This window comes from Echinops telfairi, unplaced genomic scaffold (assembly GCF_000313985.2).
Source record: "Echinops telfairi isolate 266 unplaced genomic scaffold, ASM31398v2 ScPeMD7_70;HRSCAF=299, whole genome shotgun sequence".
NCBI lineage: Eukaryota > Metazoa > Chordata > Mammalia > Afrosoricida > Tenrecidae > Echinops > Echinops telfairi.
Genome location: NW_022103968.1, coordinates 32,535,115 through 32,550,791, shown reverse-complemented (window position 1 = coordinate 32,550,791; position 15,677 = coordinate 32,535,115). Strand labels below are relative to the sequence as shown.

The following is a 15,677-nucleotide window of genomic DNA, read 5'->3' as shown; positions in this document are numbered from 1 at the left end:
ACCTAGTAAATATCAAACCGCGAGCATCTGTATAACCCAAACAGTGAGTGAATTAGAACAAAGTAGCATGTTAGCCAAATATTTCAACCACCTTACTATAAAAATAATCTCGCCCTCAGAACCATCGCCTGGGGCTTCCTGATCTGAGCAAGGTTTAGTCTGCCGTCCTAGCACATGGAGGTCACAGGAACTGTGAAGCGTATTGTGGTGGTTAAATGCTATGTCACCCGTCACTTTGGAGCAATGGAGTCCAACCTGGCAGCCAGGTCACAGCCGGATGGTGCCTCCGGGGAGGTGTGGCCTCTTTATAAGAGAGACACTGGGAACTTCCTTCCTCTCTCTCTCTCTCTCTCTGTGACCCTTTGCCTTCATCCTTGCTTGGACTCTGTCTGCCCCCAGGGGCAGCCCCACGTAGGCCACCTGATCCTAAGAGTTGTCGTGTCTCTCCCCTGACCTTGGACCCTGCAGCTCTGCAGCCCCTGGCCTGTGATCGCTCTGCTTCCCCACTTCACCTTCTGTTAACGTCAGCCTACGGACCGGACTTGGACTGGGCAGGGGAGCCTTCTTGGTGTGAAGCTGCTTCTTGATATAGAGGTCTTTCTTGTACACAGATGGGTGTCACTGGTTTATTTCTCTAGATCACCCAGTCCGACACACCCATGGATGCCCAAGGAGTTAGGCGCCACTAACCTAAAGATAGCTAGTTGAACCCTCCCGGTGGTCCCATGGTAGAAAGTTCACGCAAACTGCTTCCGTCAAAGTTTCATCCAAGAAAACTCTACGGTGCTAATACATGGGTTGCGCACGAACAGGGAATCCAACAACAACCTCTCTCACGGAATCCTCCTTGGTTCATGTTGCTCTAAGGGGCCTTAAGGGCTGTGGTTCTCTGTCTTGCTGGCACATCAGAACCACCTGGGGAGCTTTTTAAACTGCTGATATCTGACCCCACTTCAGGACTATTAACTTTAATCTTCAGGGGGGACCTGGCATTATTAGACTTAAAATGCCTGCCAGGTTATTCTAAAGTATATCTAGGGGTGGGATGGCTGGACTGGGTCAACTTGCATGATCCTTTTTCAATGACTGCACCTCCAACCACGGAGAATCCATAGCTCTTCCTGGCCCAGCAGCGTCTTTTACAACACATATTACTGAGTGAAGGAGTCCCATTTGAAGTCAGGTGGATCTTAGTTCGGTCCCCTGTTCTGTCACTCACTGCGTAGGTTCATTTGGGCTAGTTATTCAACCTCTCTGGAGCTCACATTTCTCACTTTGCAAATGATAATCACAATTTGAGAATTATTTTGGAGGCTAGGCATACAGTAGTAAGCATCGGGGTGGACTGCCAAAGTGTCCATGCCAAAGCTCTGGAACTAATGGTGGCATACTAGTTAAAGTACTTGGCTACCAAGTGAGAGGTTGGCGGTTCAAACCCATGGGTGGCAGTCTGCGTCTGTGAAGCTTTACAGCCCGGGACACATTGTGGGGCAGATCTACACGGTCCTCAGTTGGCCCTGAAGCGGAATTAGCTTGATGGCCACAGAGTTTGGTTTCAGTTAATGTGACAGAGGGCGTAGCAAGCCTCTGTTCTAACTGGTTAGTCCTGTAGGCACTGATTCAGATTGAGGCATTTTAGGAAAATCCTAACCTGGTGTGGACATTCCCTGTCTGGGAAACAGAATAGCACAGAGGCTTCCACTGGCTTCCTGGTGCTTTCTCCTGTGACCACCCAGCCCTCATTCGAGGCAGGTGTCCCCGCTGTCATGGTCCTACATCTCTGCTCTTCTTCGGGCACTGAAGGTGCAAGATGGACTTCCCATCGTGTAGCTGGCGTTCACCAGTAGGATACCCCCTGGATCGTGTCTGATCCTCTGCCAGTTTTGCGGTTTTATTTGCAGCTCCGGGAGTTTAAGCGCTTAGAATATGTAAGTCCATCAGAAACAGCGAAGCCTTGGAAGATGTACTTTGAAGAGGTGACCATTGGGTGAACCCCTTAACCCCCTTCATTGCAACTGAGCTGCCGTTTCCTGGTCTCTAAGATGAGCCGACCCCGGCTGTTGTGAAGATGGAGTGGAATCACTTAGCAGACACAGTGCGCCTGACGCAGTGGGGTGAAGGGCGTGGGCGTGCCAGCGCAGACACGGACGAAACCTGGGTCCGCTTAGTCCAGGCTGATGAGCCTCACTCTCCTGCTTTGTAAAGCAGGGTGGATGCCTTTTAAAATATAAGATGATCTAGAGTAGGGGGTCCTCAAACGCTTTTAGCGGGGGCCAGTTCACTGTCCCTCAGACCCTTTGGAGGGCTGGACTATAGTTAAAAAAACAACAACTATGAACAAATTCCTAGGCACACTGCACATATCTTATTTTGAAGTGAAAATACAAACGGGGCAAAAACACCCGGCGAGCCGGATAAATGTCCTCGGTGGGCCGCATGTGGCCCGCGGGTCGTAGTTTGAGGACCCCTGAAGAGAGTGAAGCAGCCCAGGAGTGTAAGGCACTGAATTGCAAAGGATACAAAGCTGGGGAGCACGCGTGTCCTGCTGTCGCCGAATGGGCAGTGATGACACGCTCAGCAGGCCCACCGGGGGAGGAAGCAAGGGTGGTGTCTGGTGCATCGTTCAGGAGGCTGTCCTGGCAGTTCGAACGGACGCGGAAACTCTTCCCTACGGGATAGCTCTGCACAAGTGTTAGCACGGCACGAGCACCACGGGCACACCTGCTCTCCCCACACTGGGTGCTCTTGAGAACAACAGCGCAGACCTCTTCTGGATTCATCTTACAAGTCACACTTGGGCCGGAAGACTGGGCCTGGCTTTGCGCACTTAACCTCTGAGGCTCACTGGCTCACTTAGAACTCTCTCCTTCCGGCCTGCCAGTGAACAATTCACAGTTTAGAGTCTTTGTAGATGACCAGCCAGCATGAGGAGGGCTGTCTGCAGATGAAAGAGGTGGGAGTAAGTATCATTAGCTCATCCAGGTAGCTTTGAAAGCTATTCTTTGATCTGTACAAACTTCTTCAGAGAAATTCTGGGCATTTTGTACGCAGGGATCTCTAAGCGAAGCGGGGACTAATTTTGGCTGAGAGATGCAACCCCACCCCCACCTCCCCATTTTCAAGAACCCGGATATTTAGGTTGAGTCCTGTGTCTGCCTCGGGTTGAAAGCTTTGCACCTTGGGCTCCATTACCCATGAGCGACCGAGTGGGAGAGAGGTGGGTGGAGGGTCTTCAGGTAGCAACAAGGCTTGCTCCCACCTGAAACAGGGTCTGCTCCCACCTTGCCGCTCCCCGTGGCCTGGCAGGCAGAGTGCCCAGGGACTGAGGGGGAGCCTCACCTATATACTCGCCCTTGGCGAAGGGCAGGGCTGGGTGAACTGTCCTCATCTCCTGCTCCGCGGGCGGCGGCTCGTAACTGTCATCGCCGTTCTCCTCTGCGGGCATCACGTACATCTCCGAGTCGGAGTGTTCATCCGGGTTTTCATAATCGTTGTCCTGCAAACGCAGACGCCCCGCTCAGTGTTCCCTGTGGGTGCTTAGTCCAGGGTGACCCCGAGCCCAGGAGGCAGAGCTCCGCCCCTTGGGGCTGGAGGCGGAGATCATGGCCAGGAGAGGCGCTGTACCCAAAGCTGGGCGGCTCTTAAGAGGCAACGCTGGGGTTTTGAAGCTGGGCCTTTCTGATTCCCAAGCTCATTAGCTCAACTTTGCTGCTGTCCCGGGGAAACATGTGGCCCCACGGGGTGGCTAAAATACTGTAGGTAGACAAAGAACAGCAAGATAGCGGCAATTTTAAAAGACAGGAGAAGGAATCTGTATGATACAATTACCAATGGGTTTTACTGATCACAAATGCTAATGGCGGAGAGCAAAGAAGGTTTCATAGGGGAGGGCGAGGGGGTGCACAGGGACCCCCTAGGCGTCTTTGAGGAGATGAGATTTTAAAACAGCAAAATTGGTAAGCCACACGGCTGTACTTCAAACGGACTCAACGTCGATTCTCTGTGGTTTCTTTGGGGTGGGGGGGTGTTTCTGTTATAAATTTTATTTAAATCCATAGACAGGTCTGAACATCACACAGTTCAGAAAGACAACACGGGTGGGGTGTCCTGTCCATCCCTAACTTCCTCTCCCCAGAGGCAACGCTAGTAGCTCCGTGTGCATCTACTTCAGAGATAGTATGTGTACACACAAGAGTACAGATACGTATCTATCTCCATTGTGAAAATTCACGTGGAGGAAATACTGGATTCAGGACATAAGAGATCCACTGCCCCCTGTGTCCGCTGGCCCACTCATTGCAGGATGCATGATGATCAGCCCACAATCGATACATGTCCAAAGGACAGACGATGCCCCTGCTTTTTTGGTCTGTTTTCTTCCACTTTGCAATTTATAACATTGATGCAGGGATCATACGATCCCCCGGGCATGCACAGCTATGTTCTCAGGGCCCCAAATATGAGGAACGTTCGGGATGTTGGACATGAAGGACTTCATAAAGGAATGGGGGGGGTACCATTTTCTCCTTAGTCACTAGGGAGATGGTGGAGAGGAACAAGAGGGAGTGAACGGAGAGAAAGAGGCAAAGGGAGAGGCAGAGGAGCAGGCGATGGAGAGGGCTGGAGGAGGGCTGGCGGGGAGATGAGCAGAAGGATGGAACCCGAAGAAGGCTGAGTGAGAAGCCAAGTGAGAAAAGTGGGGCAGGCACTCTCCCGCCTCTCCTGTCTTCCTGTCTTCCCTTCTCCCGCCCAACCACCATGAGCCTGGAGTCCAGGAGGCAGTGGGAGCTTGGTTTGTGCCAGGATATGCTTGTGACAGTGTGCTTGGGTGTGATGAACGCGGTCCTGCTGAGATGCTTACACGGGGCAGACCTCCCAGGTCCTCAGGGGTTGGGCTTTGTCACGCGGTTGGAGGTTTTCGTGAGAAGCCTGGGATTTATTCTGTGTACTCTGGAGAGCCCCAGAAGCAAAGATGTGTGCCACTGTGGATTCACCTTGACCCGACCCTGGGGAAAGCTGCTGCCTTCCGTTGAGTTGTTAGACCCTGGCAAAGGCACGCCATGGTCCCCCTCCCCAGGATGGCTTCACCACGTGCTCCAACTGCCTTCTAAGACAGTGTGTGCTTTTCATCCAGAGTTCACGGTCTGTGGCTTTCCTCTGGTTGGGGGCCTTTGCATTGCTCAGCTGTGGCCTGGGCAGGGGAAGGGTGCAGCCAGCAGGGGGTGCAACTGCAATGCTGCTGAGAATCAGCAGCACCAGCGGCCTCTGGGCCCTGGGTGGGAGCTCTGCAGCCAAGCAACTTGAGAGGTCACCCTTTCCCTGCAGGGGAAGAGGAGGGGCACGCTCTGCTAATCCCCTGAATCAACTGGACAGGGCACCCGGATGTAGGGCTCAGTGCTAGGCATCTCCCTGGGGAGCCGAGGGGAGGTGGTCAGGCCACGCTCACCCTCTGGGCTTGCGTTGACTTATTTGCAAAATGGGGTGTGTGATGAGGCAGGGGCCCTTTTAGAGCTCTTCCAGATATCAAATTCACAGATTGGAGCAGGAGGGTACCCCCCACCCCCCACCCCACCTTGCCCTACATGTTTCTACAGCAGGATCCAATTGCATCCGGTGCTGGAGGCTGCCGTTACAAGCTTGGATTTTAATCTACGTGCAATGAGGCGACATGCCGGTAAGGAAAAGTCTTTCGGGGTGCTTTGTCCCTAGAAGACTCACCCCTATGAACCAGCCATGTGAATCGGCCACAGCAGCCTCGTCAGGTCCCTGTGGGTTGAAGAGCTACCTCACAGAGGCTGATACTTAATTCTGAACCCTCCCATGTCACCACATTTAGGTCCCACTGCTTCACTCAATGGTCCCTGGAGCTCTCCTAATGCCTCTCGGGCACAGTGAGCACCTTGGTGTCTAAGAGCCTGATATTGATGTCCGAGGGTCCACGTTTGAGTGATGGGACTATAGTTGTGCAGCTGACCAACAGTGTGTAAAATAAAAAGTAAGCCACTACTTGGTAGAAGCGGTACCTTCTGAGTCTCAGGAGCACATACTTACAAAGTCATCTGACCACTGCTCCTCGTCGTCGGCTGCACTCCCTGAAACGTCATGTGGGAACAGAGAATGCAGAAGCATGAACTTGGGCTGGCCAGCCCCGCCATTCATAAACACCTGCCTCATCGTCCCTTCTTGTGGACTTCTGGGTCCTGTTGCTTGGCCTTTGGAGAGTTATTGCAGTCACCTAGACTTGTGGCTGCTCTTTCCCAGCCCCTCCCATGAACCAGTTCTCAAAGGATAAGGGACAGGGCCACAGGGACAGGGGGGGATGCATTTGATCCATATCTGTCTTTGTCAAGGGATTTCTGGGACCTTGGGGAAACCCAGTAGGGATCTTCAGCCTCCACCATGCTGTCGACCGAAGCATTTTGCTCAGGGCCTCAATGTGAAGATGGCACAGGAGGAGGGAAATTGGACCGGGAGTCAGCGAGGCCCAGATTTCATTTCTGTTCCTAACTGGCTGGGGAATGTTGGCAAGACTCTGGCCATGTCTGGACCTATAAAATGAAGCAGAGAGTGTCCTTGCCTTCCTCTGACCCTAAGGTTGATTTTCTTTTTTAATTAAAACAATTACTTTCCAATGTACATAAGACAGTATTACAAGAGCTTTATAGTTACTGACTCATATGAAACTGAGGCACCAAGAAGCTAAGTCTCTTTCCCAAAGTGACTCAGATAGTAGGTAGCAGAGTCAGGGTCTGGACCCCACAGGTTTCAGACAACGCGATTGCTCTGAACCCCAACACCATACCACCTTCCAGGCTATGGTCTACAGAGGGAAGGCCCTGTCCTGGCTTCATAGGAGATGCAAAAACAAACATGACAGGTCTCATCCCTTAAGTAGCTTATGATCTTGAGCAAAGAACAATGGATAATAACATATAAAACAAAGTTTAGGCTCTTGAAGAATAAATGTTTAACAATTACTATGACACAGTTGCTGACAATGAAATCCCCAGTAGTACCCGAGTTGCCATGATTCACGTGGTAGTCAGAAATGATCCCTTTTCTCCAAAGCAGATTCGAGTATATGAAGTTTACCATCTAGCTCATAAGTTCCCACATTTATTTGGCCTACCACCTCTTTTACGGGGGAAAAGAAGGACTCAGAGTCCCCTCTGGCAATTAAAAACTTTTGTACAGAACAAAGTGAGCCATAAAAACAAAAACAAAACCAAAAAACATAATACAGTGTAGGTACCTGATATTACAGCTCCCCTGGGTCACTCTCCCACCCCCGGGAGACAGGATCACCCAATTTGGGAAACATTGACCTATCCCATCAAGCAAGCTGAGCTTCCAGACTAAATGCAATTCACTCTAATATAGAGGAGACACAGGCCCGGAGGGTAGAGTGGACACCAATAAAAGATAGCAGCACCCTTTCACCCCACTGAGCAAACACTGATAAAGAGGTTCTGGTGAACAATCTCTGAGCCCCCAGAACCTTCCTCATACTCTCTGCCCCGTGCCCCAGCAGACTGCGACTTCAGGCTCATGAAGCGTCCACAGCGATGGCAGACAAGGAGTCGGGATGTGAAATAGATGCTATTATTGTTTCTATGTTAAAGTGGAGGAAATGGGGGCGAGGAGAGGTTGTACAAGCTGTCTGAAGCCATGTGGCTGGTGAGAGCGGATGTGTGTATGTGTGTGGGGTGGTGGTGGTAGGGTAGGGCTGAATTAAAGTCTATGTTGGCTCCTACACATGGAATCCCCTGTGAACACCCTCCTCGGCTGAGCCTTCACATAAAACCCAGGAGAGATGAGACTTCAGGGGTCTTGGCATGTGGGGTCGGAAAAGGGGTTACAGCCTCCGGCTGTGTAGAGATTATTTCATGAAACTCCCCCTCTCCACCTTCTGGTCCCCAGAACAACTCACGGCGCCATTCCTCAGACAGCTGCATGTGTGCAGGCCGTGCCCCAGACAGAAAAGCACCAGAGACCAAAGAACTGAGTCGCAAACAGGATCTGGTTTTCCAGTATTTCCAGGAACCTGGTGTCAGACCAGGTTTTCCAGTATGTCCGGTGGTGCTGGTGTTAGAACCGGACTTTCTGGGTTCCAGTCTGGGCTCTTTACTTGCTGGAACTTGGCATATTTTGAAGCTGATTCCCTTCTTCTGTGAAACAAGGATAAGCCGATGCCTGCCTCCTGTTGGTTTTATGGGGCCGAGTGACCCAAGGCACGCGGAGCATGGGCAAAGCTTAGCCCAGCCCGACAGCCAGTAAGTGCTTGGTGAACGTTAGTTCCTTTCTGGGGGGTTGCACATGCTCAGAAAGCCCTCAAGGCAACACCAACCCTCATTTGCTCCGGCCACAGAGGCCTCTAAAGCACTGGATAACATCTCACCAAGGGTAAGCTCAAGGCGAACAATGGCTGGTGGTTTAATGTTGCGTGTGCCATGGCGTCGTCCCTCCTACAAAGTTGGGATTCTGATCTGGCCTCCTCGTCAGGGAAAGCCTTTCGCATTTTAGCGTTGGTCAGGCTTGGGGCTGCTGGTTCATTGACTGTGCTGCCAGCCCTTGACTGGGCCAAGTTTTGTAGTTAGTTAGGGCCTCCCAAGCATGTGGGCACGGCACCAGGGAGTATGAACCCCATGGGGTCAGACGGGCTGCCAAACCCCAAACCCTGATTCTGCCACCAACTAGCCACATGGCCTTACGTCTGGCCCTCGGTTTCCTTGTTTCTAAAATGGGCATCACGCGTCGTGCCTCTGAGAAGACTTGATGCCCGTGAACTCTTTTGTTAGGAACATACTCTCATGTTTGGGGAAGGAAAGGGTTAAAGAAAATGAAGAGAACATGCAACGAGAAGGATGTGGCACCACCACCACCATGGTGTGCTCGAAGATTCCAGGGACCGTGAAGATGGCAAAGACGGGGCACGCTCCCCATCTGTTACCCCTAAAGTCCCCGTGAGTCACGCCTACTCAACAGGCTCTAGCAGCAGGAGCAACAACACCACCTAGCAGGTGGTTCAGGGAACGGACACATGTCTCTCAGGGCTTCGAGGAGTCCCGCTACCCGAGATCCAGCCGAGGCTCTGGGATTATCAGCCACGTGTGTTCGTTCCCATTCTCTTACATTCTCACAGCTCTCAGGCAGGTTTTCTCATGTCCAGACCAAGGGTATGGGGCTCAGGGAAGTCATCACACTTTCCTGAGGTCACACAGTTGCCTAGGGGCAAAGCCAGGATTCCAAACCAAGCCTACAGGATCCCAAGGGTCAAGGTCTTTCCACAAAACCGCTCTGAGTAACTGAAAGAAACGACCTACAGGTGAGAAGGGGCATTTAGTAGATGGAGGGCAATCCAGGGTGATGTAAAATTTCTTCATCAATGTCCCAGCACATGGTTATGATTCCCGGTGCAGGGAAAGTTCAGAGAAGGGTACGCTTCCATGAGAGCGGAGAGTTTACACGCAGCTGTGAGCAGGACATGAGCCTAAACTGGCCCTTGGAGGGTCGGCGGGATTCAGGCACCAGAAGGATGAGGAAGGAGGGCCTTCTGCAGCCATCATTAAGGCCAGGGCACGTGGGTCAGTCCCAGAAGTAGACTTAGCTCGAGTAGAGGATAATGCACACAGAATGAATGCACTGCACTGGGGAGTCACAGGAGACTGCCAAGTGGTCTAGCCAAAGCTAGACGGAGACCAGACGAAGGGATGCCCCAGCCACAGCGGACACTGAAGGTTCTGGTAATACGCATGGGATGGGGAGGCTGACAAGGGTGGTGTCGGAAGAAACAAAGAAGGAGCCAGACGGGAGGTCATGGGGGAGCAGTAAAAGCTCTGTGGTGACAGCCCGAGCAGAGGCATGAAAGCTAAGTGGGGGGTGACTCCAGCCTCCCAGTTCCGAGTGAAGAGAATCGCCCGGCCCGAGACCCTGGGACAGATGCTGGTGCACCTCAGTCATAGCATAGGACTCGGCTGTGGGCCTGTGGTTCCAACCTGACTATGGTGGCTGTGCTCTGGGCTGCCCAACTTCGCCCATTGCTCCCGAACAGAACAGAAAGGGTGGGGCAGGGACCTAGCCCCATTCTACCCTTGAGGAGGGGGGAAGTGGGGGGGCCGAGGGGAGAGACCACAGCAGGACTCAGGAAGGTAGAAAGGAAGGTGGGCCAGCTACCGTGGTGAGGACAGATGCGGGCAAGGAACAGAAAGCAGAACCACAGGGCTGTGCAAGAGGCAGCAGCAGGCTGTCCCCCGGGGGCGTGGTGGTTGTGGGGGAGGAATACTGTCCAGGGTGGGAGGCTGAGGCCAGGCGCAGGCCCGAGCTGTGTGGGAGGGGTGTTTCTTCCCCCTCTCGCAGGGGCCCATAAACAGGAGCCTTCTAGGCAGGCATGGGGACAGGCTCTGCTTTGAGCTGGCTGTGTGACCCTGGGCAGTGAATTGGCTTCTCTAGTCTCCGTTTCATAATCCACAGACCGGGAGGCCTGGACGGAACGGTCACAGGACCTTCCCAAGGTGAAAATGCCCTTGAGTTCAGATTCCCTTCATTCTAAGTGCCCCGTGGCAGGAACAGCATGAGATGCTCCCGTCCTCCTGTCAGTTCTGCTCATTCCACAGGGAGACGAGAAGCCAGGGAACCACCAGCCTCGTCGAGGACAACCAAACCCAAACTCAGTTCTGACTCATTGCGACAGAACTGCCTCTGTGGGTGTCTGAGACCATGCTTCTTTAGGGGAGCAGACAGCCTCATCTTTCACCCACAGAGCAGCTGATGATTTCGAACTGGTGACCCTGCAGTCAGCTGTCCAATGTGTCCCCACCACGCCATCGGGCTCCTATAGGACAGGGAAAGGGCAGTGATGTATTTCACTGCTTTCAGTCCGAACCGACTCAATGGCAGTGGAGTGTTTTGTAGACAAAGGGTTGTAATGTGTACCTTGTGCTGCTGTGGTGGCCATTTATGCCAGCATGCGGCGAGTGGGTTCTTCCTATCTTCTCTAGGGAAGAGTTCTGATCAACCTGAACCACAGTGGTGAGAGGAGAAGTGGACCTTAAGGGGTTATCACGGCAACCCCTCAATAGCTGGCCCCCAGGGCAGGAGGAGATAGATCGCGTCTCCTTCTGACCCTTGCAGGGTTTCTGGAGAGAGCAGAGGGGATTCTTCACTGGGACCAGCAGACTTTGGGGACACTGTGACAGACCCACAGAGAGTCAGACCTCATGTTTCAAAGATGCAGGTGCCCTCAGGAAGTTGTTCAGTGGGTGCAGCGCCCCCCACCCAAAGTGGGTGATATTGTGTCCTGGAGGGTGCTGAAGTGATGGGGGGTGGTGGTTGGGGGCTGCAAAAGCAGATAGCTACGCTTTATCTTGGATTATGGGCTATTTAGTACAGATGTGTTTAAGGGGTGGGGGTAGGGGAACTGAGTAATTTTTTTCTGAAAAAGGGGAGGTAGGGCAAATAAGTTTGGGAGCCTACGAGCTAATGAAGGCTCAAGTACTGAGAAGAAGGTTCTGGTGTTAATGTCAGAGGCATCGGTGCCACCAGAATAGGGAGAAATGGCCCAGACAAGAAGAGAGCTCTCCGCTTGATCAGAGACAGGAACAGCGGAATGGTGGCCTGAATAGGTTTTCCTCTTAGTGGGTACAGTAACCTTGGGCAGGTTACTTAACTCCCCCGACAACTTTTCTTATCTGCAACAAGGACATATTATTTTCTATATAATGAGGCTAATGGGAAGATTAAACAAGATTATGCCTTAGCAACATGCCTAGAAACAAGCAAATGTCTCACACACTCTGGACTTTGTTCCATCCAACAGCAAAGGGGATTGATAGACTGTTCGGTAGACATGAGATCCCTGCAATGTCTGCCCCTTGAAGACGAAGGTAAGGTGTTGCTGTGACCTGAAAACAGCAGGCTGTGTGTACCCGGGCCTGATCTCCATCACTATAGGTGGCTCAGGGCTCTATTCTTGGTCTCATTGAAACTTTGTCCTACACTGCCACTAGGGGAGGAGCTATAGAGAACCATCTGTTGACCTCTGGGGGCTCTGCCCCTTTCTGTTTCTGAGAGTAGAGAGTGAACAAACTCTTCCTGTGTAGACGGTCTGAGGAAGTCATTTGCTGGAAGGACGGGAAAGAGGATATAATTCCAGGGTTTGGGGAAAGCTGATGAGGCTGTCTCAGGAGGCTTGGGTGAGCCACGTCTTCATAGATCTCCAGAAAGCTGCTTCATGTGCTTCTAGGCTAAGAGGATATGGTGGGCTAAGGTCTCCAAGCACTATGGCATCTACGGTTCTTGTCAAGCCCCTGGTCCAGGGGGATCTCTTAGGGTTAGTTTCTGAGACTTTAGGCTTACAGCTGCACATGCATGAGCCCAGAGGCTCAGCGGAAGCAGCTGGAAATACTCCTGGGACATAGTTGGTTTTGGAGGGGGTGGGGAGCTAGCAGGTGGCCATGGTGGTTTTGCAAAAAGGACCGCTTCTGGAGACTGAGTGTAAGAGCAGGGGAGACTGGGGAACGTCCTTATTGGTCTGGTGAAATAATGGGATGAATTCCTGAGGAATCTGGTTGCTCTTCAGACACCTGATGACACGGCCCCTTTCCTGTTCCTGTAGTCCTGTCTGCAACTGTGATGTACTCATCTGAGACCAGTCATGATTTTATGACAGTTTCCCTTATACTCCATGCCTCACTTAAGTGGTCATGATTTGGGGTCGTTCTGTTTGCACACACTAGTGGAAGGTGCTGAAAATACATTGCCTCGCTGGTGCTGCCTGAATTGGTATGTACATTTGAGGTGGGCTCACTAGAATGAGGGTGAGGGTTGTGGGGGCAGGGGAAACAATAGTTCCCCTTCTGTTTTGAACACATAGTGTCCCTTGGTAGGACCAATGCCTCCTCTATTGATCAGGCTTAGACTTCTACTCATGGAGTAGACACTGGCATTCAAGTATTAAGAACCTTCTAGAAAATCATTGACCACCTTTGAAGAGTATTCGTATTAATTTTAAGATGTGCTAACTTAGCTAGAACAGCATGAAATTACATAGCTACTTTGTGTGTGTGTGGTTTTATGTTGTGCTGTTTTGAGAATGTTGTGTAGTTGTTACCCTTAGGAAGATAAAATATCACGGGGAAAACACAGTAAGTAGCTAATTTCTGAGACTCCCTCAGTATTTTATCTTTACCCAAAATGTGGCATCATTTAGATGAAATCAGCTGGATGCTCAACTAGCAAGGTGGATGAGAGTCCATCTTGGACTTCTCTGTTAGTCTTAAGAACATTCTATTTAAGTTTCATTACCCCCTATTCATAAACTGCTTTCGTAATTTTTAATTAGACAATCCATTTAAAGAGTGCACTATAGAAAACCATCATTCATTGGCATAACAATGCCTTCTAAAACAAAATGTTTATGAAAATATAATTTTTACCTCTGGATGATATCATTAATTAAATAAACTATATGAATATATTTTTCTTTTCCAAGGCACTGAGCTTTAATTTTATAACACATGCACGCTTATGAATTAGATTGTTTTAACATCATAAAGAATTATAATTTGACTGATTTTTGTATATATCACAACCTTAGACTCAAATAACTGGAATGAGATATTACAGCATGTGTTTCAGTGTTTCATTGAAAGGACCAAAAAAACTTTAAAGGGAAAACTAGTTTTCTATAACCCAAGAACCTTGTTTTAAAAAAAGTTGCCTGAGCTGGTTTAAAGATATACAAATAATTATTCCTGGTGTTTCATTTGTAGATGGGGACGGGGAGAACCACGGAAATCCACAGTCTGCGGTTCATTTAATCCCTGGGAAAAACCTTTTGTTTGTTTAAAGCAGTCTGCACTTCAGTGCAGAACGCAGTGAGTTGAGTGTTGGGTTGATAACTGAAAGTTGGTCCTGTCTGCTGCCCTACCGTTTTGCAATTTCAGGAACAATGCAGAGTAGTGTCTACACTATCCTATAGGGTTGCTATGGGTTGTAATTCACTCAAAGACTAAGATTTTGATTAAATGTTGACATTTAAAGAAAGTCTTGAAGTGGTCATTTGAATTAAATGAATAAAAAGAAAAGGATTAAACTGTATGTCAGCAGCATTTTGTGGTAGTTAGATAATGTTAAGGTCTTTAAGTAATTTGCTGGTAAATTGAGTGAACAAACATGTGTTACAATTTGAGGTTCCCATCCTTTTTGGAAAACAAGAAAGAAAATGGCGTAGCTATGTTCAGGTCTGCTAAATGGTGAATTCATTTTTCTCTACATTTTAAGGGAGATGTACAACAAGAGCAATGTTTAAAGGGTTCATTAAGCGTTTTTAAATTCAACATGATTAAAGTTTTATCTGTCCAACTAAAGTTTAATAGTTAAGTTTTTTTTGGGGGGGGGAGTGGTGCTTTAATAATAATAAATAGAATAAAAAAAGAAATGCGTTTCACTTGCCACTGGAACAGCAGAATTTGTTTGGTTACTCGTTTGAAGGTTTACTTCAATCTTCGGATAACTTAGCTTCCAAGACAAGGATGGACTGAGTTCATCCAAGCACATCGCCAAAAAGACTGGCTCCTGTCCATTTCACGTTATTATAAATCCTTGACAATTCAAAATTTCATGGACAGTCAGGTAACCTAGGGTGACTTGCAGCTAGCTTAACTCGTGCCATGTTCACCTTATTCCTCACCCCAGCCTCCGCGGGGTTTTTATAACTTCCGTATTGCTCAAAGGTGTGTGATTGTCTGAGTGATTTGATCTGGAGGGCTCACTGGACACTCTGCCCAGAGGGCTGGTAAATATGGAAGGCGATTGGGCGTCATAAATGTCACTCTTACTATTTTACCGGGTTGTTAGAGCGGACACTTACATCCTGTGATTCCCTTCTGACCTGAGTAATGGAACGCATCTGAAAAAGTACATAACTCTCCCCAAATGCATTTTGCACCCTATTGCCACCTTATAAACTTTCCCCTCTCGTCTAGTGTTAGTGAATTGGCCCTGCTGCTCCGGGCCATGAACCCTCATTAGAGCTAACAGTTACCCATACCCCCAAAGATTTTCACTTAACACATGATCATTTTAGTTATTTTGATTGCTAACTTGACCTTTTAAATGTAGCCGCTTACCTGTAAGCTTCATTCAGACTCATTAGCTTGACAATTTGGCATTACGTTTGCAATTAAAAAAAATAAGATTAATCATTGTATTTTAGGATTTTAAAAAATCTAACATTGTTTCTGACTCTACATTAACTTGTTTAGCTTTGCATTGGTTCTGCATGCTGATTAAAGAAATGGAAACACTCCTTTGGACTTAAAGTTGAAACTCCCCTAGACGGGCAGAAGCAGAGGAGAGCTATCCCAAGTTCAAATCTCTATTGCTTTCAAGATTGCTTGATAATTGGAACTTGGGTCTATTGTATATTCGCTGTCTATTATCTTATTATTTGCTTTACTGCTGCAGACTAACAGTTCTGCCTTAGTGAATGAGTACTTCTAAATTTGTTGCATTGTGCTCAAGTGTTTTCTTTTCTTTTCTTTTTTTAAATGATTTTATTGGGGGCTCGTACAACTTTATCACAATCCATATATCCATCCATCGTGTCAAGCACATTTGTACACTTGTTGCCATCATCATTCTCAAAACATTTGCTTTCTGCTTGAGCTCTTGGTATC

General features: G+C 49.4%; 1 protein-coding gene across 1 annotated transcript in view; it reads right to left on the bottom strand.

Moving 5' to 3' along the window:
• BLNK (B cell linker) overlaps positions 1 to 15,677 on the bottom strand; it is a 78,469-nt gene that overhangs the window by 25,765 nt on the left and 37,027 nt on the right. Inside the window, exons 4-5 of the mRNA XM_013004186.2 lie at positions 6,052 to 6,092; positions 3,340 to 3,496 (exon numbers count right to left, since the gene is read on the bottom strand). Coding sequence (XP_012859640.1) covers positions 3,340 to 3,496; positions 6,052 to 6,092 — 198 coding nt within the window. The remainder of the gene's footprint in view (positions 1 to 3,339; positions 3,497 to 6,051; positions 6,093 to 15,677) is intronic.